The sequence below is a fragment of the Mchenga conophoros genome, linkage group LG8 (assembly GCF_057382185.1).
Source record: "Mchenga conophoros isolate Kocher_MC1m ecotype Shallow Benthic linkage group LG8, M_conophoros_male_GT1.1, whole genome shotgun sequence".
NCBI lineage: Eukaryota > Metazoa > Chordata > Actinopteri > Cichliformes > Cichlidae > Mchenga > Mchenga conophoros.
The window spans coordinates 16,736,266-16,763,611 of NC_140533.1; the positions used below are offsets into that span (position 1 = coordinate 16,736,266).

Here is a 27,346-nt window from a genome sequence, read left to right on the forward strand (position 1 = left end):
TCTACCAGGCTGCAATGTTTTTTAATGCTCTTAACTTTTCTATGGAGACGTTTGAAGACAGCTTTAAGAAACAAGAGTTTTTGACACTTCTGCTTCAAGGTTTTCCAGCCCTGGAGTTTACCTGTTTATGTCAAGATTAATACTATACTAGGACATACACCAAGAAGATCGTCAGTTTCAGATCATCAAACAATTTTCATGTTAGACAAAGATAACCAGAGAAAATATGAAATGCACTTTATTAATTAAAAAAAAAGATTATCCAAACCTGCCTAACCTAATAACTGGAACTACAATCAAGCCATATGCAATAACTGCTAATGAGTCTCTCGCATCACTGGATCACAGGAATTGTAGCCCAGTCTTCTTTGCCGAAATATTTTAATTCAACCACATTGGATGATTTTCATGAAAGGCCTGTTTAAGGTCAGCATCTCAATCTGATTTAAGTCTGGGCATTGACTAGGGCACTCCAAAAACTTTCAATTTTTGAGAGCAGAATTCACAATTCCATCAATTACAAGTTATCCAGGGCCTGAATCTGCAAAGCAGCCTGTTTGTTCTGTAGATATCATTCTGGGGTCTTTTGTGACCTCCTGAGTGGGTTGTTAATGTGATTTGAGGGAATTTTTAAGGTAGGTTCATCACTGTTCCAAGTTTTCTCCGTTTGTAGATAATGGCACGCCTTTGGGTTATCCCCTTCTAGAATGATAGATGTCAATGACTTTGTTTATCAGCTGTTTATCAGCTTGGGGTTACTTTTTTACAAAGGGTCAGGTAGGTTTCCATAATTTGTCACTATTTATAAATAAAATGATTTAAAAACGACATTTTGTATTTACTCGGGTTGTCTTTTTCTAATATTGAAATTAGTTTGATGATCTGAAATTCATCATCATGGTACTGTATAGGTGCAAACATGAATGCATTGGGTATTGAAGCTTTGGAAAACTTTGAGTCTTAATTACATTTCATGTGCCACACATTCTCATTGAGCAGTGGAAAGGGTTAGGGAGAGGTTTGTGGTTTGTATTGCTGGCTTGCATTGAAAATAACAAGTAGTCAGTCCATTCTACATTGTCTACAGGAACCTGATGCTAATTTGATCATACTTGTGAACAAATGTGTTGAGGGTAGCCTAAATGTTAAACAGGAGTCCATGGATTTTTGCTTAGAACTGCCATTTAATGCCAAAAACATTAAATATATAGCTTGACACTTAATTGAATAATGATTTGTTGGACAACCAAACTTTAAAAGTCTAAACAGGTTATTTGTGTTTCCCATCGATCTGAATGGTGACTCGAAGCTGAAGCGAGGTCAGTTGCTTATAAATTTGTGTGCCGACCATTGTTCTCGAGATTAAGCATCTGCCTTCTCTTTTAATTTGTGTCAAAGAACATAAGGTAGGTGATTAAAAGAACAGATTGTGGTTTTGTGTTTGTGTGCCTGCAAGGAGAAGCATTCATATACAACCATATCTGTGACCGAATTCTAGGATGTCAAACTTGAAGGCGAAATAAGTCTCAGTTACAGTATAAACCATGTCTGAATCATCTGCAGTCAATCGGTTTTCATCAATAATGCCTGAATTGTGCTAATAAAATGCTGGCTCTCAGTCTCTCTGGTGGCTTACATTTTCCAGCCTTCATGTAGTTCTTTATTTATTTATAGTTGTGAGTGTAAACAGATTTTGTGGGCTATTGTTTAGACCCGGGTTTCTTTGGCGTTTTCAATCGATGATCCAGTTTGAGTGGAGTTAATCTCTCGCTTCTCCCCTTGCTGAAACTCAGCACTCTCACCAAGTAGAAACACAAGCTAAATCCCTGCAGTTTCTTTTTCTCTTAAATTCATGATCGGTCGAGCTTGATGTTAAAAGCAGGAAATGGGTGTAATAAAGCTTTTCAAACCTGTTAATGTAGGGTTAGTATTTAAGACTGTAATTTATGAGAATGGTGGCACTTGTTTTTGCAATTTAATCCAAACAATCTTCCGTCTGCCGCTGTGGGCCACAACACTAATAAGAAATTAATTATAATAAAATAAAATGTGCAAAGCTTACTGATGCACTGATGGTTTGGTCAGTGCTAGCTCACGCAGTGCAGATGAAAACTATCCATTCTTAAATGGACTTCAAATAGCCGTGGTGATTTTATATAATGAGTTTTGGGACCTGTGTTTGCAATAAGATGCTTTGATTATTTGCATTAGATGGCTGTCGATGTACTAAAACTTATAACACCTTGTTTAAACATTATCGTGCTTCATGCAAGTGTTTAAACCACCTACTACTTTACATTCGTCTTCAGCAAATCTGGACATACAGTAAACTAATTTCTAATGAAACCATGAAAAAACGATACAAATAAAACAGTAAAGTACATCTCACATTGTTATTTTATGGGTGATGGGTAATATATAAGAAGAAAGGAATTTTGTCCCTGCACTGCAGTCATTACTATAGTCTCCCTAAGCTCTTGTGGATCTGAATATGTTAAGAATCACTGCAAAATCAACTAAATTATCTATAATCGTGTAGCACATCCCAGTGAGTACTGAAATACCAAAAGAATACAACAGGCTGTTTATAATGCCATAAATAAGCAGTCAATTTTAGGTCATTACAGTGACATGTTCATTTGGAATAAGTGTTATGCTGATTAAGCAAAAAAAAAAGTGTGACTACATTTTACAAAATAAAGCTGTCAGACCTTAAATCTTCATTTTATCACCATTTTTCATTTCTTAGACTTGTTTCTGGGAAATTTTTCTATTTTTGCTTTTAAAAACATTATTCAGGCATTATAATTTCATCATCCATTTTAATCACATTTCCACATTTAGTTTATTTAATACTGTTTACTGAATGTGTGGCTTAATTGAATTCATTTCCATCTGCTTTTTTTGGTATGTAGAATGATATAGATTCTTATATTATAGTTTTATGTCTTTTAATGCAGGGTTAGTTGAAGTTTAGTTAGGTTTAATTGAATTGGTTTACATTAGGGATGCAAAGACTGCAATTTTCGTGCCTGGTTTTGAATTCCGAGTTTTTGCTGATATAAATTTTCACCTATTTTGGTTTTCTTTCTAAGAGCATTAACTGACGGCATGAATAAACAAACTTAAAATTATTATTATTATTATTATTATTACTTTCAGTGGAATAGTGGTATTTTCATGCAAAAATTATCAAACATTATCATTTTCTTCAAACTGAGAAAAATTACAGGATTTTCTCTCAAACTGAAAATTAAGTGGTTTGGTGGTGGAAAGAGCTCCAAATAATTAAGTAAAAATTGCTGCACACCCACCTTATCTTTGCTGTATTTGGCTTGTGGTTGGTTAAAGTGAGTTCTGCATACACTTTAGCTATAGCCACTTTCCCTTTGGTAGCTTCATTAAAATACCCATGTTTAGCTAAATTTAAGTGCTTTTACAGACATGGTTTACTTTGGTGAACTCTGTGTCTTCATAGGTAAAGTCTGTGTCTTTGCCTATGTTGCTGTTTGCATGTTTTGCATGCATGAAACAGACTGTGAAGTGGACGAGCTGGTCACCAATCAGATCCAAGCATGCTAGAAAGCAGCTGGTCAATACATGGTTTTAGCTACTGTGACATCACCTATTAGTTTCTGAAGTCTCATTTTAAAACACCTCCAGTTTAGCATTTCAACCGTTGCCTTCTAAGTTGCCAAAGAAACAGATGTGACCAAGAAGAATGAGTCTCATTAACTAATGACTTGTGATTTTGTGACATTTTACAAGATTTACAAAACAGAGTAAATCTTTTTATTCAGTATGAACAAAAATGAGTAACTCAGCCCATAAAATCAACTGGAAAATGTTTAAAGAGGTCAAGACAGGAAGATAGACTTCTGCAGGACAACCATAGCTATCACCATTTGGTAGCCTTCAGGTGGAAAGCTGGTTTTTAGGCATTTCTGCATTCTACCCTGGAAGTTGTGTCTATCAGCACTGCCAGAAATAAAAATTTTCATGTAGCTATAGCCAACATGCATGTAATAGCTGATTTACATTAGTCCTAATAGGCTGCTTCTTTTATAACATCATGCTACAGGGAGAAAGAAATAAACAAATGCCAATGTTAGCCACACTAAACTGATGCTAGCACCAAGTATACATGAATCCATCTGTTGCTTGGGGGACGTTGCTACTTGGTCTCTGTTGAAGAACACCTGGTGTACTTTTCTCATAGCACATTTCAGAATTAGCGTTAGCCATAGCAGCACTAGTTAGGAAAAAACAGCAGCATGTTAGGCAGCTGGCTATATTTGGATTTAACTGAAGCAGCTACTCATGATTTGTTTGAAGGTGTGCCAAACTAGCAATTAGGCAATATGCTATTGTATTACATACTGAGACAAATAAGTACCAGAGCAAAAGCCTACAAGTCATGCATTCTGCAACTGTTGGATAGAAGAACTCACTTTTTGGCCTTTGTAAATTTGCTAGTAGTTTATATGCATTGAAAGCCTTGCAGACTAAAGCTAAAGGAGAGGTTAAAATACCAGCATATTATACTTTATAATACTTGATAATAAAGGGCACAATAAAGAATTGTACAAAACAGCCTCTACAGTGAACACTGTGTAACTCTGTGTGTGTGTGTGTGTGTGTGTGTGTGTGTGTGTGCGTGCGTGCGTGCGTGCGTAGTGTAGAAATACTTTTATTATAATTAAAGAAGTCTTTTCTCCTAATGTAACATCACCCATGTTCTTTATAAATGAATCATTGAAACATTCACTCGGGTTTGAACAAGTCGCAATAGAAACCTCAAACACTGCATTAGAGACCTTGTATTAAAGTACTATCCAGTTTCTTTGTCACTTACACTGTTGACTTCATGCTCTTATTGATCAAACTCGGCATGAAGTGCAAAGAAACAAACACTGGCCAGCCACTCTCAACTTAAATAATGGGCCATTCACCTTCCCTGACACTGCTTTCCCCTTAGTATCCTCTAGCTTTCCCTCCTAACATTCCTCTGCTATTTCTTTTCCCGTTATAGGATGCTTCTCTTCACACTCGCTGTCTGTCTTAGTCGCCTAACCCCCTTTCTTTTCTTTGCCTTTTCACCCTCTCTTTTTCTCTTTCTCCCTTTAGGTCATCCATTACTACGGTCTACATTGAAGTTTTGCCACCAAACAACCAGAGCCCTCCTCGTTTTCCGCGGCAACAATACAACTTGGAGATCAGTGAAGCTATGAGGACTGGGGCTACACTTCTTAATCTGCAGGTACATGCTGTCATACCAACTATTACACAGTCACAGTACTTATTGGGCTTTTAGGATAGTGTTTAATTTACATTCAGATGCCATGGTGCATTAGTGCTTTCCAAAGTACTAGAACTGACTGATGTATATTACATACCGGTACCTAAAATGAGAAAGCATATATGTTTATGTTTGTGCCTGTCTCTGTTTACTTTTAAGGCAGTGGATCGGGAGAGGGACCCCATAACCTACAAAATCCAAAGCGGAGACATCCAGGGACATTTTGCACTACAACAAAAGTAAGTAGGCCCACAATTCCAGTTCAGCATGGGTTCAGGTCTTTACTCTCTATGTAGAAATAAAAGTTCTAGCTTTGACTGAAGTTAATTTTGACAACATTTGAATGCATATTATAAAATAAATGTTCAAAAATGTCATATTATGTGACAAAGTGTGCTGTCAGTATTGCATGTAGGTGCATGATAGCTGTATCGATAGACACACTATTGAGGTTTCTCAGGAGATGTCGTGCACATGGTCACTGTTTGACTAGATTTGATACAAGAACTGGTTCCTAGGGTCAAACGTCTGTTCCCTTAACCTTTAGCAATTGTTCTCGCAATGGATTTGGTTGCTAGTACATTACATATAGTTATTCTTGTTTTTTTTACAAACACTAACTCAGAGACCAATAGCAGTACAACTTGAAAAAGTGTAACATTGCAATCTCAAGAAAATGTTTCTAACTGGTTGGAAAATGCACATTTTCCCTAGTGAAAAGTGGTTGCCAGATGGTCACAGACCAGCCTCTCGGCCTCTGTGATTGGGTCACTTGATCTTATGAATGTCACACAACCAGTATTACTGACTAGTCAACATAACATGGTTAGTGGTCACATTTCTAACACACCTTGTTTGACATTTTGAATGTAACGTAGAAGTAAATACAAAACCCACATCATCGAGATTTTCTTGACCTATTTCTTTACATCAAGACTTTAAGTTAAGTAAACAAAGAAAATAAATGTGAATCAAGGCTGTAATCATAATATCCATTAGAGGGGAAACATGGCCCCAATATTCAAATGCAGTCCAAATTTCTACCAATGTATTCATATAAAATGTATATTTGTTCATTTTAAGAGTTTTTCTGGGACAGGTAACCACATACTACCTGTTCTATTTCTGTACACTGCAGTTGTGGCTTGTCCATGTGGTGTTTTGATACTCAAGCAGAAGCCTTTGTTGAACAGGTGTGTCTAGATAATCAGCAGCAGTGCAGATTTACAGTACCACAGTAAAAATGTATTGTTTCCCTTGTAACTTCTTTTAAAAGTGAAATGCTTGTAAGCTAATCAACAGCTGGCAATATGATCCACTCACAAAACTCTAACTCAGCTCCAAGCGTTTCTTTAAACCACGTTACTCAACATCTGAACATCTGCACCACAAATGCTCTACATATCGTTAGCTTCATAGCATAATTGCCTAAGTCATTTGACTAAGTCAATGACTTAGGCACTTATGCTATGAAGCTAACGATATATAAACTGACTTGACTTTTTGAAATTAAAAGAAGCTTTTCCCCTCCTCACACTACTCTGACATATTTTATTTTTCTTTTTTGCCCCTTTGCCCTAAATGTGAAAATGAGGCATTAAATTCCCAGAACAGAAAGGCCTTGGCTGTGTGTCAATTCCATCAGATCACAGTGTACACAGCCAATATAAAAACATAATGCATGTACAAACAGATTATTTAAACTCCGTGCCTCATGGAATATTCCTTGATGCTTATAACTTTCACATTAATTAATGCAAACTTTGAATTAAAACAAAAAATTAATTAAATATAACTCTAATCTCTATCTCTGAGAATTTGTCTCAGAATCAGAATCAGAATCAGAATACTTTATTGATCCCTGGGGGAAATTATTTTTTGTTACAGTGCTCCATTTTAAACCAACATTAAGACAAGACAGACAATACGCTAACTAAGAATAGTAGAATATATACATATATATACATACATACATACATAAGTCACTTATAAATAAATAGTTGGAAAAGAAACATGTGTAGTTGTAGCAGCAAACAGTGTGTTAAGTGGATGCGTTGTACAGGGAGATGGCCACAGGCAGGAATGATTTCCTGTGTCGTTCAGTGGTGCTTTTCGGTAATCTCAGTCTCTCACTGAACGAGCTCCTGTGACTGACCAGCATGTCATGGAGTGGGTGGGTCTGTATTCCGATTAACCCAAATTCATAAAACTGTATACGAATCAATTTGCTCGTAATCAGTAATGTAATGAGGGAATATGCTTCCTTATAAAAATTGGTCATGCAGGTCTTGGACGTCACCACGGCTCTTGCAAAGACACACACATACACTCACACAAGCACACATTCACCACATTCAAAGACACGCAGACTCTGATGGCTTTTGTTGTATTAATTCATTTATTTCTCATTAAAAATGCATTTCTGAAGCTGGGGGTAAGATCCTGTCTAAATTTCTGGAGGGTTGTATTGTGAAAGAACAACCCCAGCTGGTGCAGAATTATACAGATTGGGGGGGGGGGGTGTGGGTGAGAATGAGTGGTTGGAAAAGAAGATAAGAGAAGAGGGCATGGAGGGGAAAATGAAGAGCAAAATGTTAGTATTAGAAATCACCAGGAAGAGAGACATGAGGAATTAAAATCACAAAATAAGTGTGAGGAAAGGAGCTGATTGCTTAGAAGATTTTCACAGTACAAATTAAAATTAAGCAAAGACTTCATTTCTGCATTCTGGGGATATTTGGTGGGTTGTTTCTGACATGGTAAAATCTTCCAATGAATGCCAGATATTTCAGTGTCTCCGCTCTGTTTTCATTATTATGGCTCCATGGGAGGAAGCGTCCAGTTGTTCTTTTTCCACTGTGCAAGTATAATATAACATATAACATATGGTGGCGTGGGAGGGAGTGATTTTTTTTTAAACTTTTCATTTGTTTTGTGTGGTTTTAGGAGTGCAGCTTAAGTGCACTTTACGAGGATAACCAAACAGGAGCCAGATGAAGAAAAAACCCCTCTGTATAGCAGAAATGTGCATACGCGTTCATTTTGTCTGATTTATAAAGCCTCATTTGTAAATCTGAATCATCAAGAACAAGTCTGATTTTCACTCTGTGCTTTAGCTGTGGATGGATATAGGCACTCCTACATATATATTTTAGGATTTGTCCATCCATTTTCACTGGGGATTGGAGCCTTTTTGCCCTACCTCAAGAGGCAGGGTATACCCTGGACATCAAACCTATGGCCAATTTACAATCACCAACTAATGCAGGTACACAAGGAAAACAGTGATTGGAAACCATGCATTTTGAAATAGTTGCTTCAAAGACAGGGACCAGATCTGAGAGCATTTGCTGGCAGTTGCAATATTCAGAGCATCTTTGGTGCAGTGATTCACTGTGATAAAATGGTGAAAACTGCAAATCTGTTGCTGTCTACACAGAAAATCACATTAAACCAGAGATCGAGGGTTGCTCAAAGTCTGGCAAATAGTTGGTTGCAAGGAGGTTGCCGTCCTATTTTTACTTTTAATAATACTATTACTGATACTACTGATAATAATAATAAATTTTAAAACATATCTAGGCTTTAGGTTTGAAGTGTATGCGAGGTCTTTATGGAATTTATGTACACTGGAGATTTCTGAAGAAAATGCGTTGTTCATATGAAAAAACTAGACTGTGTGTGAGCGAACCTACACATTTAAACATGGACTGCTTTTTATTAGAAAAAAAGCTCTACATCTTTTTCTGTGGGCAACTCTTCTGTGCACACAGACACACAACTTTTCCCGTGCATCAGCACATGCACACATCCTGATACACACGACAGTTCAGATGGTTTCTAACACATTTAAGAGGTTCAAATTAAAAACACTTCAGTCATTATCTAAATCGTTACTGGAAAATTTAAAAAAAGTAAACCAAGGCTAAAATCAAACATTTTCCTGGTTTTGATTGATCAGAATATTCAGACAAGTTGCACAGAAACAGATGATCTGATCATTTTTACTCAGACATAAAAATTCAAGATGCTGGTCTTTCACCTTTCTAGTTTTGTGTTAATTCATGATAACAAAACAGGTCAAGTCATCACCCTTGACCAGTTAAGTGAGTAGGAGGCACACTCTGCATTACTTAAATACCCATATTCACAGAAAAAATACACTTGTGGGAGTTAAAGTTTTAATGCAGTTACATGTATATATATCACTAGGGTTAAAGTAAAAAGTCAATCAAGACTTTTTGAATTTAAACTTTTTTTTTAACTCTTTTTTTTTTTTTACTAAACTACAGTATGCAGTTTCACCATGGTTTGCACAGTCTTTCATCATCTTTTTATTTTTCCTATCCTTTTGCCTGAAGGGTTAACACGAACTCTGTGTGTTTTGTTCTCTCTCCAGTTCAGGCTATTTGGTTCTGGACAAACCTCTGGACAGGGAGACTCTGGATTATTACACCCTGGTGGTGACAGCCTCAGACGGACACCCAGAAGGAGTAAGAAACTCTTCTGTGTCATATGGATATTTACTTGTTGTTTTACTCGAGTTGTCTCAAAACCCCCAGAGGAGAAGTGAGGAGCTCCAGGAGAGAATTCTCCATCCTTCACAATGAAGCTCCACAAACAACAGATGTGGTGTTATCTGAGAAAGAGGGCTATTAGAATTGTTTTAATTACCTGTCATTTAGTCACAGTAATAATAACAAAAAGCTAAAATCTATTTATAGCAACTGACTGTAAAGAAATGAATGTCTACATTTATTGAGCCTGCAGGCTCAAAAAATGTTAATAGAATAAAATGGCCTATATGCCAGGAAAGGCAGAATAATGTGTTTTAACTGGCTGCTGATAGCTTTTTATAAATACCAAGTGTGTTAAACCACATTGTTAGTATGATTCAAACACTACGATGGTGTGTCCACACGCTGCCTATGTTTTTTCACACTGATACTCTTCAGTAACACCATCCAAAGAACTTGATGTTTTGGTGTTGGTGGAACGCTTTTGTGCTTTTCGGTTACATTGGCATCCAAAAGCCCTTCTAAGCACACAGTCCCAGTAATATCATTTCATTTCTTTCTTACTGAAAGCCAATTTACAATGATGGTGAGTATTTGAAATGCATAACAGAATGCAAAGAGCACACAGAGTCCAACTTAAAATATGCTTGAAACCAAAGAGGGCAACAGAATGCTAACTGTTTGCTGTTAAGTTCCTCTTCTAGCAGGTTTTATGTTTGCTTTGTCTGACAACTTTTAAGATTATCCATCAGTTTGGTTTCACACTCAGGAGGCCTGAAGCATGAGGGATTCAATTTGAACTGCTATGTTGCAAGTTCAAGTATGGTGATTGAAATTTTAATGCATTGCGAACCTTCCGCACGACACTTTTCATAGAAAGTAGGTCGTTTTTACTGAATCATAATTTATGCTTTTTTTGACCTGTCTTTACAGCAGAAGCACTGTATACATATAGCCTGGTAAAAAACAACAACAACATACTGCTACTGTTCTATCACAATTTAAAATGAATATCCTCATATGTCGCCCTCATTTTTCTTAGAAACAAAAATTAGGTAAAAAAATAATCTGGTAATTCTTTGTTTTTACATTCATCGGGTCCCAATATGCTCAAATATCAAAGAGAAATTAGAAATGCATGCTGTGGAAGAGTTAGGGTCTCAGGAGGTTAAATGTAAGTTAATCAACACAGGCAATTAGTTGCACATACTGGTGATGTTTGGGTGCTAGAAACCTTACCGCTTAACATCCTTCTTTCACTGTCAGACTTTATGATCAAGCTGAGAGAAGATGAATTCTTTTTGACATTTGCATTGACCTCAAACGCTTCACTAAAACCCCCTCACATACTTTTCTGATGATAGATAGAAGGTGTGTTTTGTTCCCGATAATCTGACTTTCTTCACACCACGAACGTTTAGCTGTGCAGACGTGAGACAGAAGCCTGGCATTAACCTTGCAGTTTCTTCTTGTCTTTGTTTTCTTATTTGTTAACTATTTACAGCATTTTTCATGTACACAATTCAGCAACACTGTCATTGTTTCTGTGGAGGTATTGTGTAAAATGATTTTAAATGAAAGCTGCACCATCACCATCTGCATGATGGTCTTGCCGTTCTACGTCTTATTAAGGAAACCTGATATTGAATTGATAAAATGCTTTCCTTAGCCCCTTACTTTAACCATAACCATAACCTAACTGTATCCCTAAGCCTAAAACCACATTTTGAGCCTCAAAATGCCCTCAGATTCATGAGGACTGGCATTTGGTCCCGACAAGTCCTCAAAAGTATAGTGGCATGCCAGGTTTTGGTCCTCACAAAGATGTTTAAACAGGTACACACACACACACACATCAATTAAAACAAAAGGTAAAGTTTAAGATCCCACTGTGGAGAAAATGCTGATTATAATGCTGTGACCTTTTTTATTATGGAATATGGAGGGAAACGGCAAGTGGGAGTGAGAGGTACTCATTGTGCTGGTGCTGCCCTAACGGTGGATTTGTGCTAAAGTGATATTACACAGACTCTTGCTCATGCAACCATGTAGTTAGTCTATTGCTCTCTGGACCTTGGCAATTAGTGTATTATCTTTGTATCCCAAGGGTCCAGAAGTCAGAAAATGGATAAAAGTAGTTTGGACATTTGTCTGCTTGACACTCCATTATGTTTTGAGTGAGAGTAAAAGAGTATAGGATTGTGAATGGAGAGAGAAAGAGAGGGTATACAAGAGGGGAATGATATCAGCTACAGGGAGAAACTGAAAGGAAGACAAGGAAAGAAAGAAATGGGGAAAAGGGAGAAGAGGAGATTGGAGTGTAGTTGCCTTATACAGGCCCATTAATCAGAATCACCTGGAAGGCCTTGGGTTGTCTTCATATGGGCGCACATACACACGCACACGTTTGTGTCCTATATTATTAAATGTCCTGTTGTGAGAGTGTCAGGCTACAAAGTGCCTAATTGGCTATTTGGCCAGTGAATCCATCATGCTGCCACAGACTGAGGACCCTACAAGTTGGTGCAGTAAACCAGCTTTACTGTAAGGACGGTGTGCATTGTGGGATGCCATAGAAACTGTCAGCAAATGGCCCGCGTTGGACTGTGTCATTGCATTAGTAAATAAATCCTGTCTGGATTAGCGCTGCTACGTTAATGAATGTGAAGACTTAATTATTATGTGTATGGAACAGACAAGGTCAGACTTTTAAATCCCTAGAAAAGACGAGAAACTAACAACGTGCTCATTCTTCTCACATCCACCATCTCGTCTTCTTTTCCGCGCAGATGTAACTTTGGGGCAAGTAAAATATTTGCGAGGTGTCATACTGTCTGTGTGAAAATGCCTCCTATATGATCTGTAGTACACACAAGTACATCTCAGGCTCCGGAAGATTCTTACCTTTATTGCACATTATAATGTCATCACGTTGCCTAGCAACCGCCTACTAATGTGCTAAAATGACCCATTTGTAGCATTTACTGTATGTACCTAGAAAACCTTATAAAAGTGTCATATTATTTTATTTTCATGACAACAACATAGTTTACATCCAAAAAACCTAAATAATGTGTGACATATTATAATGCATTTATGTTGCCTTGCAATCACCTAACAGCAGACGTAAATTACAGACTGTAGCATGGACTTGTACTTGCTAAAAAAATAAGTCGGCCTGTACTTGCAACATTCTGCAAATCTTTCCTATACATGTGCAACATTAATCTCTTCAGTTGCTAAGACAGATTTATTGAAGACTCAGTACTCCTTTTCAATCTACATTCAGTCAAGTTTTACTTATATGTAAAAATAGAGTAAGAAAATGCAACAAAAACCAAAAACTAGAACAACAGCGATGGCGGATTTAAAAAAGGAGTCTGAATAAAACATTCAAGGAACAGGCTATGAACAGGATATAAATATGAAAAACTATACAGAATATGAAATAAATAACTTTACAGAAATCTGAGATATACAGCTATACAGAAATGGGAACTATGCAAGTTGTAAACAGTTGTAGGATTAAAAATTATCGAATGTACAGAATGATTATTTACACAGATGTATGCACTGTATGCGTGAATTGTAGCTGATTTATTGATATTTTTTCAGCATACTAGAGGACAGCATTACAATAAGCTTTCCTGTGTCTTATAAAAATAGTCATCAATCTATGTGTTACCTGCAATATCTAACAGTCTCCTCAAAGTACTTTTATATCTGTACTCAAAATCAGTGTTTTCACATTGTACACGTAGCCAAAACTAAAACTACTTTTGACCTTTCATTACACACTGGATTAAAACATGGGAAACACAAGGTCAGAGGCATATACAGTAGCTCCAGCAAAGCTTTGTTTATAATGCAGCAAATGCTTTTTCATCTGATTATTACAGGCAAGTAGTATTGCTGTAAATGTGTGGGGGATTTAGCGCTTTTCTATTCAGAATGCAAAGGCACATTACTATACACTAAATGTATCTTCTGCAAAATCAAAGTCAGCAGCAAGTCAGCATCAGGTCTTTGTTGTGGGTCGGGCCAGAAGACAGCCTTTGATCTGATCTTTAATCCTTCCTCTAAGGATTCTCTGTATACTCACTTCATGTGCGTATCCTGTTGTGCTGGAGGACACAGTCAATAAATGAAATGCTGACCCTGTTGATTCCTTCACACCTCCATCCTTCTGTACTTCATGCTGTTGTTTTGAAGGACTGTTTCAACACCGAGAGCGTCGTGCTGGGAGTTACCTGTTCTGTGCCCTGAGTCTTCTGATTACTGGCGCCATAAAATAAACCTGCTTAAAGTCTGCACTCTTCGTCCTGCTTTCATTGGTCATTAAACAGGAACACTAATCTACCACAGTTTCTCCAATTTCAGATAAATAAACAGTTCTTGATCTCGTTCTTCTCACCATCTTCCTTGCACTCTTGATTGTTAGTGAGAATTCAAGTATTCAGCTTGTACACCCTGCTGTCTTATGTTGGTTTCATTGCATCATTAGCAGCAAGTGTGAACAACTTTGCTTAATTGTGTTTAACTTCTGCCTGGTTGCCATCGTTCATTACGAGCACATCACACAGCAAAAAAAAATGTTCTTAGGCGCCGAGCGTGTTTAAGATTTTGAAAGTGGAACAAATAAGATCTGCAGATTGTGTGTAAGTCAGGTTCTGCTGAGTGACTGATTCAATAACTGGGTTCAACACACTGAGCATTTGGCTCGGAGAATGTGATTTAGTGTTTTAGCAATTCCGAAGAACTGCAGTGTTGTCAGTTATCAGCTGTGACATTGCATTGGCGGACCACTAAAAATAATATAGCTAAACCCTTAAAAATGCAGCGTTCTCCGGTGGGGTGATTGCTAAAATATGGCAGATGGCCACCGTGTCTGTGAAATAATAAACTCTGAGGAGCGCGGGTATTTAAAAGCGATGTTCTCAGAGCTGCCAAGGCGAAATGAACCTTACTCCATCCCTTTCTTTTGTGTCCGTATGTGTGTTTGACAGGGTTGCTCACAGACCGCCTTTCATTGTGTCATAGCTCTCTCTGCTTTACATACACTGCCATGCAGATAAACAGTTTTGTCAGGTGTGAGTCTTTAACCTTAGATCACTTGCATCACCAATGTTCCCTGTCAGCCTCAATAGGCCGTTGTCACCTCTGAGATTGTCACTCTCCCCACACACAGGCCCACACATACTGCCTCTGTTCTTCTAATCCCACTGATATAAACTGGTGAGCCCTTCTTCCTCCCAATTCCATTCTTTAAAAGTCAAATATTGGATGACTCTCTTTCTTCCACTCATGAAAGTCAAATTAAGAAATTGGTGACATCTAATCAGTAGGGGTGCAACGATACACAAAATTCACGGTTCCGTTCGGTTCGATACTTTGGTGTCACGGTTCGATATTTTTTCGATACAAAAAATGTTCATGCCTTTTTAATTTGTCATTTATTAAAATTCTAAATATATATTTTAACTCAAAAGTACAGGTTTTAAATTTAACCCTAACCCTCGTCATATCGCAGCCACAGAAATTCTTTTGTCCATGAAACCATAAAGCTGCACTTTCTTTTTGCCTTATAGTCTGATTTGTCATAACTTTTCCGTTTTGTGGTAAGCTTTTCTTTGGCTGTCACTTCTTCACCCTGACCTGTCTTATTTGGCTCAGCAGAACTAAAATATATATCCTGAGAATTGCACTCACATACGCTCAGCAATTCTCTGCGCGATTAACCTCTCACATGTTTAAGCTTGCTGCGGGAGATTTCACTCGTCATGTTTGCGTAGTAAGCTAACGACTGATAAGACGATGTCAGAGGAATTGGTGCACAAATTATCATCACTCACCAATCAGTGCTGTCGCTCTCTATACACAATTCGCGCGATTGCAAAGTGAAAGCAAAAAACAAGCGCAAATTCAAACGCGATTTCAATATGTCACATATTGACAGTGGCTCACCGATGCCAATGACATAATTACCCAGCTACATTTCAGAAAGAATGCAAAAGCATTGACATATATTTTTCCTTCTACGATAGGCCGACGGGCAGGGCAGAGATAGATTTTGGTAGCCCGACTGGAAAAATCGCTAGCCCCGGGACGTCGGGCTAGCGATATTGCGAGCCCTGTATCTGATTGAGGAATCACTCATCTTTGGAAAAGAGAGTTTATTATCTTTCCAAAATAAAAGCTATACTATGCGCTTCTTCTGGGCTATATTCTCAGCAGCTTATTAAACATATCAGGTCCCCATAAGGAGAATCATGTGCTAACGGCTGTCTAAATGACTCGGGTAAGTTTGTAGCATGCCTGCTTGTTGTTTTTGTCTGCCTCCACTTGTCTTTGCACTAGGATGATGTCGGAGTAAATGTGCAGTCATATTCGTTGTGTTCCCACTAGTGCTGTCAGCGTTAATCTCGTTGAAATGACATTAACGCCACAACACGGCCAACACGTTAACGAGCTAACTGCGCTAACACACTAGCTCCCACCCATGTAATTGAGCATTGCATGGCACATCCAACATACTGTTTTACTTTAGTCCATGACGCGCTTACCTTCAGGGTCATACGTCACATGAAAACCAAAATAATTCCAAACGCCAGATCTGAATGAGGGTGGGGGAGGTTCAATTTGCCATGTTGCAAGGAGAGCTTAACTTCTGTCTGTGTTGAGCACTCAGTGGATCTGCGCTCGACAGTGCAGCCTAGGCGGAGTAGTCGAGCGCAGATTCACTGAGCGCTCAACACAGACAGCATCGTCGGAAGGAAAGTTGATAAGATAAATTAAAAAATTTGTATTGTTCGATACATATGCGTACCGAACCGAAAGCACTGTATCGAACGGTTCAATATCGATACGAATATCGTTGCACCCCTACTAATCAGCTACGGCCTCTCCCTCTCTGACTCTTTCTTGGTTACACAGTCTGATAAAGCCTAAGACAAATTACATTTGCTTATAATGTTCTGTAAAACACATTTTCCCCTTCAAACCCGTACAAATATACATCAAAGCCTCAGGTTTGTTTCGGTTGATTTTATTTACCATCTTAGACACTTTTCTCCCTCTCATTCGCAATCAGGTTTAGATCACACTCCATCCGTCATCTGTTTTGCTGACACATTTTTCATTCCTAGAATCTAAAGGCAAACATTCAGATTCATTTTATTTATTTTTCTTAGTTCAAGTTTTTTATAGCAGGGCCAAAAGCCCTTTTAAATTAGCATGCAGGGGTTTTTTAAACCACACTTACCTGAATTCAGTCTGAAAGCAGCCCCCCTTTCACCCTTCTCTGCCCCCACATTTCACTCTTAATTATTCATTTAACACTGACTGGCCTATATTCAAGCCAAGTGAAAAGTCTGACACTGTGTTTTGAATGCCACTGCCTCATTCACAGTGATCTTCTGAAAGCACAAACCCTCATTATTTAAAGGGATTAAATGGTAAATGGTAAATGGCCTGTATTTGTACAGCGCATTACTAGTCCTTAAGGACCCCAAAGCGCTTTACACATCCAGTCATCCACCCATTCACACACACATTCACACACTGGTGATGGCAAGCTACATTGTAGCCACAGCCACCCTGGGGCGCACTGACAGTTTTCAGTTTTATTTGTCATATGCAAGTTAGCACAGGGTCAACATTGCAATGAAATGTGTTTGACGAGCAGCAGTCACTAAGCAGCATGATACAGTAGGAGAAAATATAATAAAACAAAATAAAATAATAAAGAAAATAGAAAAATAGTAAGGAGCAAAATATTAGAGAGACATGGTAAAAGAGAAAAGATGACTAAATATATATGTACAGTATCTATAAATATAAATATATGTACACTAGTGATTAAATAAGAAAATCTTGAAAAGAAATATGATGGGAGGGCAGATGGGATATTGCACAGGAATGAGCAGCAGAAAATTACAGTATTGCACTTTTAAATATAAATATCAATGACAATAAAGTGGAGTGACCAGTGCAGATTAAACAGAGTACTTGTGAAGCTGCAGGGTAGCTTCTGAGTGCTGTGTTGTGTGTGTTTAAGTGTTGTGGTTGAGGTGTCGTATGGCTTGGTGGTAAAAACTGTTTTTAAGTCTTGTAGTCCGAGCAGACAGGCTCCTGTAACGTCTGCCAGATGGTAACAAGGAGAACAGCTGATGTGCTGGGTGGCTGTGGTCCTTGATGATGCTGTGTGCTTTACGGAGGCATCGCTGGAGATAAATGTCCTGAATGTGCTCTGCTGCCTTCACCACCCTCTGTAGTGATTTACGGCTGCTGGCAGAGCAGCTTCCGTACCAAACTGTGATGCAGCTCGTCAGCAAGCTCTCAATTGCACACCTGTAAAAATTTGAGGTGATGTTGGCATTCGTGCTAAACTTCCTCAGCCTCCTCAGGAAGTAAAGCCGCTGGCGAGCTTTCCTGATAGCAGTGTCTGTGTGAAGGGTCCAGGAGAAGTCCTCAGTGATGTTGACTCCAAGGAACTTGAAGCTGCTGACCCTTTCGACCTTGACACCGTTGATGTGGATGGGCTGGTGTTCTCTGACTGGTCGTTTTCGGTAGTCCACTATCATCTCTCTAGTTTTGCTGATGTTGAGAGTCAGGTTATTTTCCAGGCACCACTCGTACAGCGCCATCACCTCCTCTCTATAGGCCGTCTCATCGTTGTCTGTGATGAGGCCTATGATGGTTGTGTCATCCGCAAACTTGATGATGATGTTGGACTCTTGTTTAGCAACACAGTCGTGTGTGAACAGGGAATATAGGAGGGGGCTAAGCACACAACCCTGTGGCGTGCCTGTGTTTAGGATGAGTGATGAGGAGGTGTGCTTACCAACTCTCACCACCTGGGGCCTGTTTGTGAGGAAGTTTAGAATCCATCTGCAGATCGGTGTTCCCACCCCAAGGTCGACGAGCTTCGTGGCAATTTTGAGGGGATGATGGTGTTAAATGCCGAGCTGTAGTCGATGAAGAGCATCCTTGCATATGTATTCCATTTCTCCAGGTGAGTGAGGGTGGTGTGCGTTGCCAGGGCGATGGCATCCTCTGTGGCTCTGTTTGTCTGATAGGCAAACTGAAGAGGGTCCAGTGTGTCAGGGAGGGAGGAGCAGATATGACCTTTGACCAGCCGCTCCAGGCACTTCATGATGACGGATGTCAGTGCAACAGGACGGTAGTCATTCAGACAGGAGACCACTGATTTTTTGGGAACGGGAATGATGGTGGATGCTTTGAGGGACGTGGGGACCACTGACTGCCTCAGGGAGAGGTTGAAGATGTTGGTGAACACCTCTGCCAGCTCGTCTGCACATACTCTGAGTAGCCGGCCTGGGATGCCGTCTGGTCCTGGAGCTTTGTGAGGATTTACCTTTTTAAAGGTCCATCTCACAGCTTCTGTTTTCAGAGTTAGAGTTGCAGCCTCACTGTCCTCGTGAGGGTAGAGGATCTGCTCTCTGTTGTCTGCGTCAAAACGAGCATAGAAGTTGTTAAGCTCGTCTGCAAGAGATGCAGTGGGCTGAACACTGACTGTGTTGACCTTCTTGTAGTCGGCGAGGCTGCCGGACACTGGCGCCACCGGGCCCTCTGACCACCACCAGTAGGCAACGGGTCAAGTGTCTTGCCCAAAGACACAACGATCGAGACTGTCGGAACCGGGGCTCGAACCGGCAACCTTCCGATTACAAGGCTTGAGCCACGATCGCCCCGGAAAAACATTGCCATGTCTCATGATTCTCAGTTTCTGCTGAGCCATTCAGACGGTTCAACTTTGGCATAAACAGCATGACAGCAATAGTTCAAGCTGTGCTGATGGTGTAATGGTGTAGGTGATATTGTCTTGACACACTTTAGACCCCTTACTACCAACTGAGCATCATTTAAAGGCCATGAGAATCGTTGCTGACCATGTCCGTCCCAGTAAGTGTCCAATCTTCTGATGTCTGCTTCCAGCAGGACAGCACATTATGTCACAAAGCTCAAATGATCTCATCTTGAACATGAAAATGAGTTCACTGTGTTCAAATAGCCAGTGGCTGGTGTAATGTGGTGGAATGGGAGATTGGCTGTGCAGCAACTGAGTCTCTGAGGCATGTTTCCAGCATCTTGTTGAATCTATACCATGAAGAATTAAGGCAGTTTTGAATGCAAAAGGAGGTCCAACACAGTACTGGCAATGTGTTAGATAGGAAGTGGCTGCTACCTATTTTCACCATAAATGTCACACAGCAATACTTCCAGGGTGTAAAGGGTTAAAACAAACAGACCTTTTACATCGAGAGAGAGAGAACAAGTGGACCAACAGTGAGCAGTTTTTAAATCTATTTATAGAGTGAACAGTTCTTACTAGCACAAAGGGATATGGCAGCCCGGGCCTGATTGCAACTCTTTAGTTAATTATATAAGACGATGTTAGCAAAAGGGACACATAGAATAAGATGGTTAAAAAAAACACAGTCTTTGAAATGTCGTGATTCAGTTTTAGTTTCTGATAATCATCATTTAAAAAAATAACGGTTTGTACAATAATTAGAGTCTTTGAACTAAACACTTACAGTCCTTTGTGTGTGTGTGTAGACGTCTACAGCGACGGTGAGCATTGTGGTGACTGACGTTAATGACAACGACCCGCTGTTCGATACTTCCCTGCCAGTGAACCTCACTGTCATTGAGGAGCAGAAACACGCCTACGTTGGACAGGTTAAGGTAAGATTAGACACACACACACAGAGCTGCACACAACACACTCTAAATCATTTGGAGAGAAGCAGCCTGCATGACCAACCTTATTTCTCTCACATTCCCACATCACTGTTCACTACATGTTTTTGAATACATTTAAGCACTCACTGCAATTAATATTTGTAGTGTGTGAACAGGTATAATTACAGCAAGTTTGCATGCTAATGTGTTCATTTTCCACTCGTTCCTGCCTGTGCATTTGTTCAACCTTTTTAGTTTATTTCCTTACACTAATCCTTTATTATAATGATGAGTCATGAACAAACAGACAGTTTAGATGGGACTTTATCTCAATCTATCAGAAACACTGATTCTCATGCTCAATTAAAAACCCAAACACAGCGGTACAGCAAGATTACTTTTTTCTGTTATTTCTCTAGTGGCTCACACCAGTGTGTTTGAACTGGTTGCACAGCTCTCGTGTTATTGTGACACAAATCATCATATCTGAATCTAAACCATGTTTCGTCTCATTTCTTCAGTTATAACTGCAGATTCATTGACCTTTCTGTTTGTCACATGTTTCATTTTAAAATGTGTTAATTTGCATCATGCAGGCTGGCTTTTTTGTCCCCAGAAAGACGGAAGGATCCCACAATATGACTGTGTAAACAGATTATTGTCCCCTCAGCATAAGTACATGCACGCGCACACGGATTCACAGAGGCTCTAATTGAATTTAGCTCTTATAATCTTTCACAACAGGGACCAAAGACCACTAATGTAACTTCTTAAACTGTGGTAGCTTTGTAATTAGGATTGTTATTATGCTCATAGGACTTTGAGTGCATATTGCAGGTGGAAGGGGATACAAGGAAATACGTGCATGTCCTGTGGTGCAAGTGTGTGGAGTAGTGTCTATTAGGATTGTTACTGTACACAAAACCTTACAGAAAATAGGGAACGAATACAAACTGTGTGTAAATCCAAATATTCCCTGTTTAAAAAAATGCACAAACCATCAGGTAAAAGCACCAACGATGGCACTAAGACCTTTATGAAGTTTCAACCAACTTGCAGTATTTATTTTCTTTCTTTCTTTTGCAACAAGAAAAAATAAAACTGAGACTAAACATGTCCCAATAAAGTACAATGGTTATGTTTTTCTTTTGTTTGGGGTTTCTTTTGTTTCTTTATTGGAACTCAACTTGGATGAGAATTCTTGGTTACATTCCCTTTATTTTTCCTGTGTTTGTGTTAAAGCAGTGGCATGAAAATTATCTTTAAATCTGTGGAAAATCTACAAAAACAACAACTTCAACAACAATAAAAAGGAAAATAAATAGTTGGGTTTAAAGGACGAGCTTTGCTTTCACCTGTATCAGCACTCTGGTCTCCACTTAGCAGAAAGACTCCTGGACTTGTTCCAGACCTAATAATGGACTTATGTATTCCCTAGACAGGGGCCATGGGTAAATCTGACACTTTGATAGGCTCTGATCTTTAAAGATGCTCACTTGGTTGCATGCTTGCTTGGATTTGCTCCAAGCTTAATTCATAAGCTTTATACAGCGATGTCAGGGGGTCTTTGAATAGCCTGACACTTTGCAGGTTCTAAATGTTAATCACGCTTCTTTGCTTCAACACAAGGACTTCTCCTGAGATAAATACATGGCCCTTGTACACCCTTATCCGGGACTTTGAACAAGTCATACTTTAACAAGTTCCAAACTTAAAAACTTCAATAGTGTTTCTTATTTGGACCATCGGGCACAATTCCAACCCTTATGCCCGAAGAGGATATCTCATTCCAAGCATTCCAGATTTTTACTTTCACTCAGATCTTTGGCCATGTTCCAAATTCAGCATCCAAAAACCCACCCTAATCTGTGGAGAGGGCACTTGAAAGAATTCCAATCCTGAACTTCCTCCCTTTCAAGGACCCTTGGATCTATTCCAAACCAAAACAGACTATGTGATCCCTCAGTGGGCTGATCAAGGCACGACTCTGGGCCACATTCCAAACCAGGGTTCGTAGCTGTAAGCATTAAAAAGATTTCCGGAAGAATGAATAGACCTGACCTTGGTTTGCTGATTCTAGTAGGTAAATGGGAACAGGGGAAGATGTGAAAATGCTTGGATGGCAGGAAGAAGTGGGAGAACCACAGTAGGGAATAAAATGTGGGATGCCAGAGCTAAGAGCCTCGTTCTTAAACTGTTTGTCATGAATTTAACACATATGGTTAAATAATTGCTTAGAAAAAGGACAGATTGAGTGAATTCAGTTTGTTGCTGTTTTAAAAAGCCCCAACATGAACTGAATTTTCATTATATAGTTGCAAATGGAAGCAAATACCTCACACTTTTAAAGCAGGCTGTTTTAAAGCAGGTCTGTTATACTCCTTCTAGCACCATATTTTCATTTCTTGAATTCCCCAAATTTACTTTGCATGGTCCACAGTTAAACATATCTATCCATCCATTTTCTTAATATTCCTGTCCTACTTGGGGTTGCAAGGAGCATGGAGCCAGCCTGAAAGCAAGGCAAGGAGGTATGAAACTCCCTGCTATGATGTAACAGTACTAACCACTGTGCCTCCCCAATTCAAAATAGAGACATCACTATGCCAGGAATGTAGTTGTCGGTACCAGTACCAGGAATAGATGTTTGCCAAGTTGTCTACAAACATAAGAAGAGATGTAGATTTGAAGAATAAAGTACCACCTTCCTGAGTGCTTATTGTCTGATATTCCAGCTCTATCAGCAACGCATAATGTTAGACACAGCCTCATAGTGAGATGCATCATATCAACTCTTAATCAGTTTACCAGTTCGGTCTATCCATCAACTGCAGGGTTAGGCAGTCATCCTGGGAGGTCTTTCTCAGCTCTTCAGCCTGAGAGAGGGGAATACATCAGTGAAATGACCTGCTACACTGTTGGCTGTTCATTACATGATTACCTGTCGCTGTGTGACTGATAACTTTCTGTGTACTGTCAGTGGAAATGTGTCGCACAGAAACTGGCTCGGCCATTTATTGTAAATTGTTTTAAATTGATTGGTAAGAAAAACATCATTTAGGGGTAAACTTTTAGGAAGTAGGCCACACATTATCGATATCCCTTTAGACTGTGTACACCTCCTTAAAACTATCAGTTCTGGTTTAATATGGCACCTCATAGCCAAAAAAGCTGACGAGAAACAACAGAAAAAGAAGCAACTCCACAAAAGCTCACTAGAATACATTGTAGTAATGAGACGACTAGCAAGGGCTTGTCTGTATAGTAACTAACCTACTTAGAAAAGACCTACATGCTGTTATTATACCTGAAATAAAAGAAATGCACTCAGAGACAGATTAATAATATCTCAGTAATCGAGTTTCAGTTGCAGGTACTTCTTTTAGGAATTAAGTTAGAGGCGGAGGTGAGAATGGGATTAAAAAAAAACACACAAAAGGGGGGGAACTGAAAGAAAAGAAGCCTGTGCACCTGAACATGACAGGCAGAACTTGTGAATGTAGAGATAAGAGTTCATATTTCAGGCTTTAAGGTGTGTTTTTTTTTCTGGAGTCGGTCTCTGTTGAAAAGCTTCCTGCATAAGGTAGCTGAGACATTAATTCTATTGTGGTCGTGGCTTTTAACTGTCTGGCAATGTAATTACGCTTAGATAACTGTGAGAAAGACATCAAGGGAGGGATAAGACACGAGGACAGAGAGCAAAAGAAGAGGCAGAATAAAAGCAGAGTGGAAAGTCACGCTCATTTTGGATACGCAAACCTTCTGCAGCAACCAACTCTGGGAACTGCAGTCATGTTTAACATCAGGTGATTAATCAATGTAAATGATTCAATCCAGCGTGTAAAATGTTGTGACAACTTTACTGTACTGTACTTAAAGGTGAGTTTTAGGGGAAATGTTGTCAGTTAGCCCTAATGATTTACATCATTACAGCTCAAACGGTTTGGTTTTTTTTTTTTTACATTTCAAATTTATGCAAAAATACATAGCGACAGTCAGGGGCCCTTCTTCTTCTTCTTCTTTCACCTGGTCGCCACAGCAGATCTTCTGCCTCCATCTCCCCCTATCCCCTAGCATCCTCCTCTCTCACACAAACCTTCTGCATCTCCTACTGTCTATCTGCTCAATGTTCAACATCCTTTGTCCTGTGTGAACCCCCTCCCCTCCAAAAAACCCCCACAACTCAGCCTTGCTTCTCTAACTTTGTCTCCAAGAACACTCAAGGACTCTGAGTATACAAAATCTTGACAAAAAATTCTCTTTTTAGAATTATTTGGAAATACATTGCAGATGGAGAAGACTGGTACCACTTTGCCAATGTCCAAGATGCTTTGGCCAGATTAACTTAATAGAAAAAAACAGGGGTTTAACCCATTATAAAAAGTATAACAATTTTCAATTCTGTCAGTATCTAATGCCACTGCCATTTTACTCTTATGGAAGCAAAAATATTTTGGACACTAAATGCTCTTAATCATTGTCGTATAAATTTAAAAACAATTACTTTTTTATTATAGTACAGAATCCTAATGTAGTCAACAACTGCTTACTTAGAAATACTCTCAATATGACACAGCGATTAACAGGCGTCATAAAAGTAACAAATGTTTTAGAACTTGTTTAAATCTAAAAAAAATGTATTGTTATGTTTTAGGCAAATAGCAAACTGGATTTATGTTTTTAGTTTGCTTTAGTTTATTTTTACACAGACATGTTGAGTTTCCTATTTTATTGTGAAGTTCTGTGTCTTATGTTAGTGTGTCTGGTTTTGCTTCCCCTTGTCTCATCAGCTCTGATTTCTCCCAGCTGTGTTTCTCTCCTGCCTCCTATTCCCTGATTACGCCGTTGTGTATTATAAGCCCTGTGTTTCCTTTTGCTTGTTGCTGGTCTGTCTGTGTTGTCTCCCCGAGTCTCCCCGTGTTTCCGCCGTATGATAGTTTCATGTCAGTTTTGTTAGTTTCCTCAGTTTAGGTTTCTCTTAGTTTCTCTGTATGCCCTTCTCGGTTCCTCCTGCATCCTGTTCACCTCAAAATAAAGCTCAATCTTCGCATCTATCTCAGTGCCTGCGTTTGGGTAGCACCTCTACATAGCCTGCCTTGCCAGCCGTGACATTAACAATATGATTCACCACAGCCTAAGCCAGTTTTGCAATACCCAGACCTAGTTTTTAATCATTTAAGAATTTAAATTTAAATTTAAGACGGTATACTGATTTTTTCTCAAGTGAGAAATTGATCAAGCACACCATTCAAGCATTTAAGCTAATTTTTCTGAGCTGATTTCAATTAAAGGCCTTGTGTATACTGCTGGATTAACCATTACATATCATTATCAGTACTGTTAGTTTATGGCATAATGTGACATAAATCTTACATTCGTTAATGACCTAATAAGCACTACAACCGTGCTTGTACACAGTAAAGACATTTTGTCACTTTTGGATAGCGCCAGGCTCATTCATTATCCTTGCATTTTTTTTGCTAAGCTAAGCTAATTGGTGGGTTTTACAGCTAACAAATGACTGTGTGGTATTAGTCGTTTGTCTAATTCTCCACTACATTTCCCCCAAATGTTTAAGACTAACAATTTACTTCATTTGCACACACTAAAAGTAAGTAAAGAAAATAAGCACACACACTTTGTCCACGTCTCCTCGTTTTCAAGCTATAAAATTGCATTTTTCTACATTCTCGCCTTTTTACCTTCGCTCTCTCATTTATTTTCCATGTCTCACTTCTTTCACGCCTTTCTTCAAACAACATGGGATAATCATCCAATATGTGGATGCTCTATTAAGTTTCTAGCAGTTTTACCCCCAGATAGTAATGAATCACTGAATACGAATCACATCAAGAGGACTTCGTTTTTCTTTGAGTCTTCATAACACTGACAAGATGGAGTCTAATTTTCATTAATTCTAATAGTCGCTGTGTGAGATGCGATGAAACTTTAATGATCCAAAATTGGGGAAACAGACAAAAATGGGTCACTGCATTAGCAAGTAGTGACTGGAGTACAGCAAATGAGGTAGAAGGTAAATATGATTTGAGTAATGGGGGTTAGATGAAGTTATTCAACTGACAATGTTGACAATATTGCAATTAAAGCCTTTACATAAGGATTTTCCTCTCATTAAGTAAAGATGTATGGCCCCTGTTTGTTGTTTGATTTAGTGGCTATTTTTTTCAGAGATCATTACTAAATACTATTCAATTGTAATTCTAGCTTTTTACAGGTTGTTTTATTCTAGCAAGTCTAAGCTTTTAAAAAAGGGAAGGTTTACACATTTGCCTTCAGCCTTGCACTGTTTGAAACAAATGCATGAATGACAATTTCTAATTCGGAGCGCGATACAATGGACTCAGTTTAGCAATGTCTCTCAAGTGATAAAAACAGGAGCGGACCAGAGATTTAACATGAGCGTCCAAAGTCAGAGCTGAGTCAATAGTAACACCAAGGTTCCTGATAGAAGGTTTGGCAAATGTAGCAAGTGGACCCAAGTTTTTCCATAACACTAGGTACAATTTTTTCAGGAGCACAAACGAGGACTTCAGTCTTCTCCTCATTTAGTTGAAGAAAGTTTCCAGCCATCCAACCTCTAATGGAGTCTATGCACTTATGCAAAATCTGTAGCTTGGAAACATCTTGGGGCTTAAAGGAGATATATAACTGAATATCATCTGCATAGCAGTGGTACAAAATGTCCTTAAAAGTGCTCAATAAGTGCTGAAGAAGAAGTAAAAACAGCAAGAACAATAAAGGCCCCAAAACTGAACCTTGTGGCACACCATAGGCAAGAAAAGTAGAAGAGGAACTGTACTTA

The 27,346-nt window shown here is 38.9% G+C and overlaps 1 protein-coding gene across 1 annotated transcript in view; it reads left to right on the forward strand.

Moving 5' to 3' along the window:
• Positions 1-27,346, forward strand: part of LOC146568505 (protocadherin-15-like) — a 235,777-nt gene that overhangs the window by 107,005 nt on the left and 101,426 nt on the right. The window contains exons 17-20 of the mRNA XM_085284578.1: positions 5,128-5,260; positions 5,459-5,538; positions 9,699-9,792; positions 20,398-20,526. Of these exons, the coding sequence (XP_085140704.1) occupies positions 5,128-5,260; positions 5,459-5,538; positions 9,699-9,792; positions 20,398-20,526 (436 nt within the window). The remainder of the gene's footprint in view (positions 1-5,127; positions 5,261-5,458; positions 5,539-9,698; positions 9,793-20,397; positions 20,527-27,346) is intronic.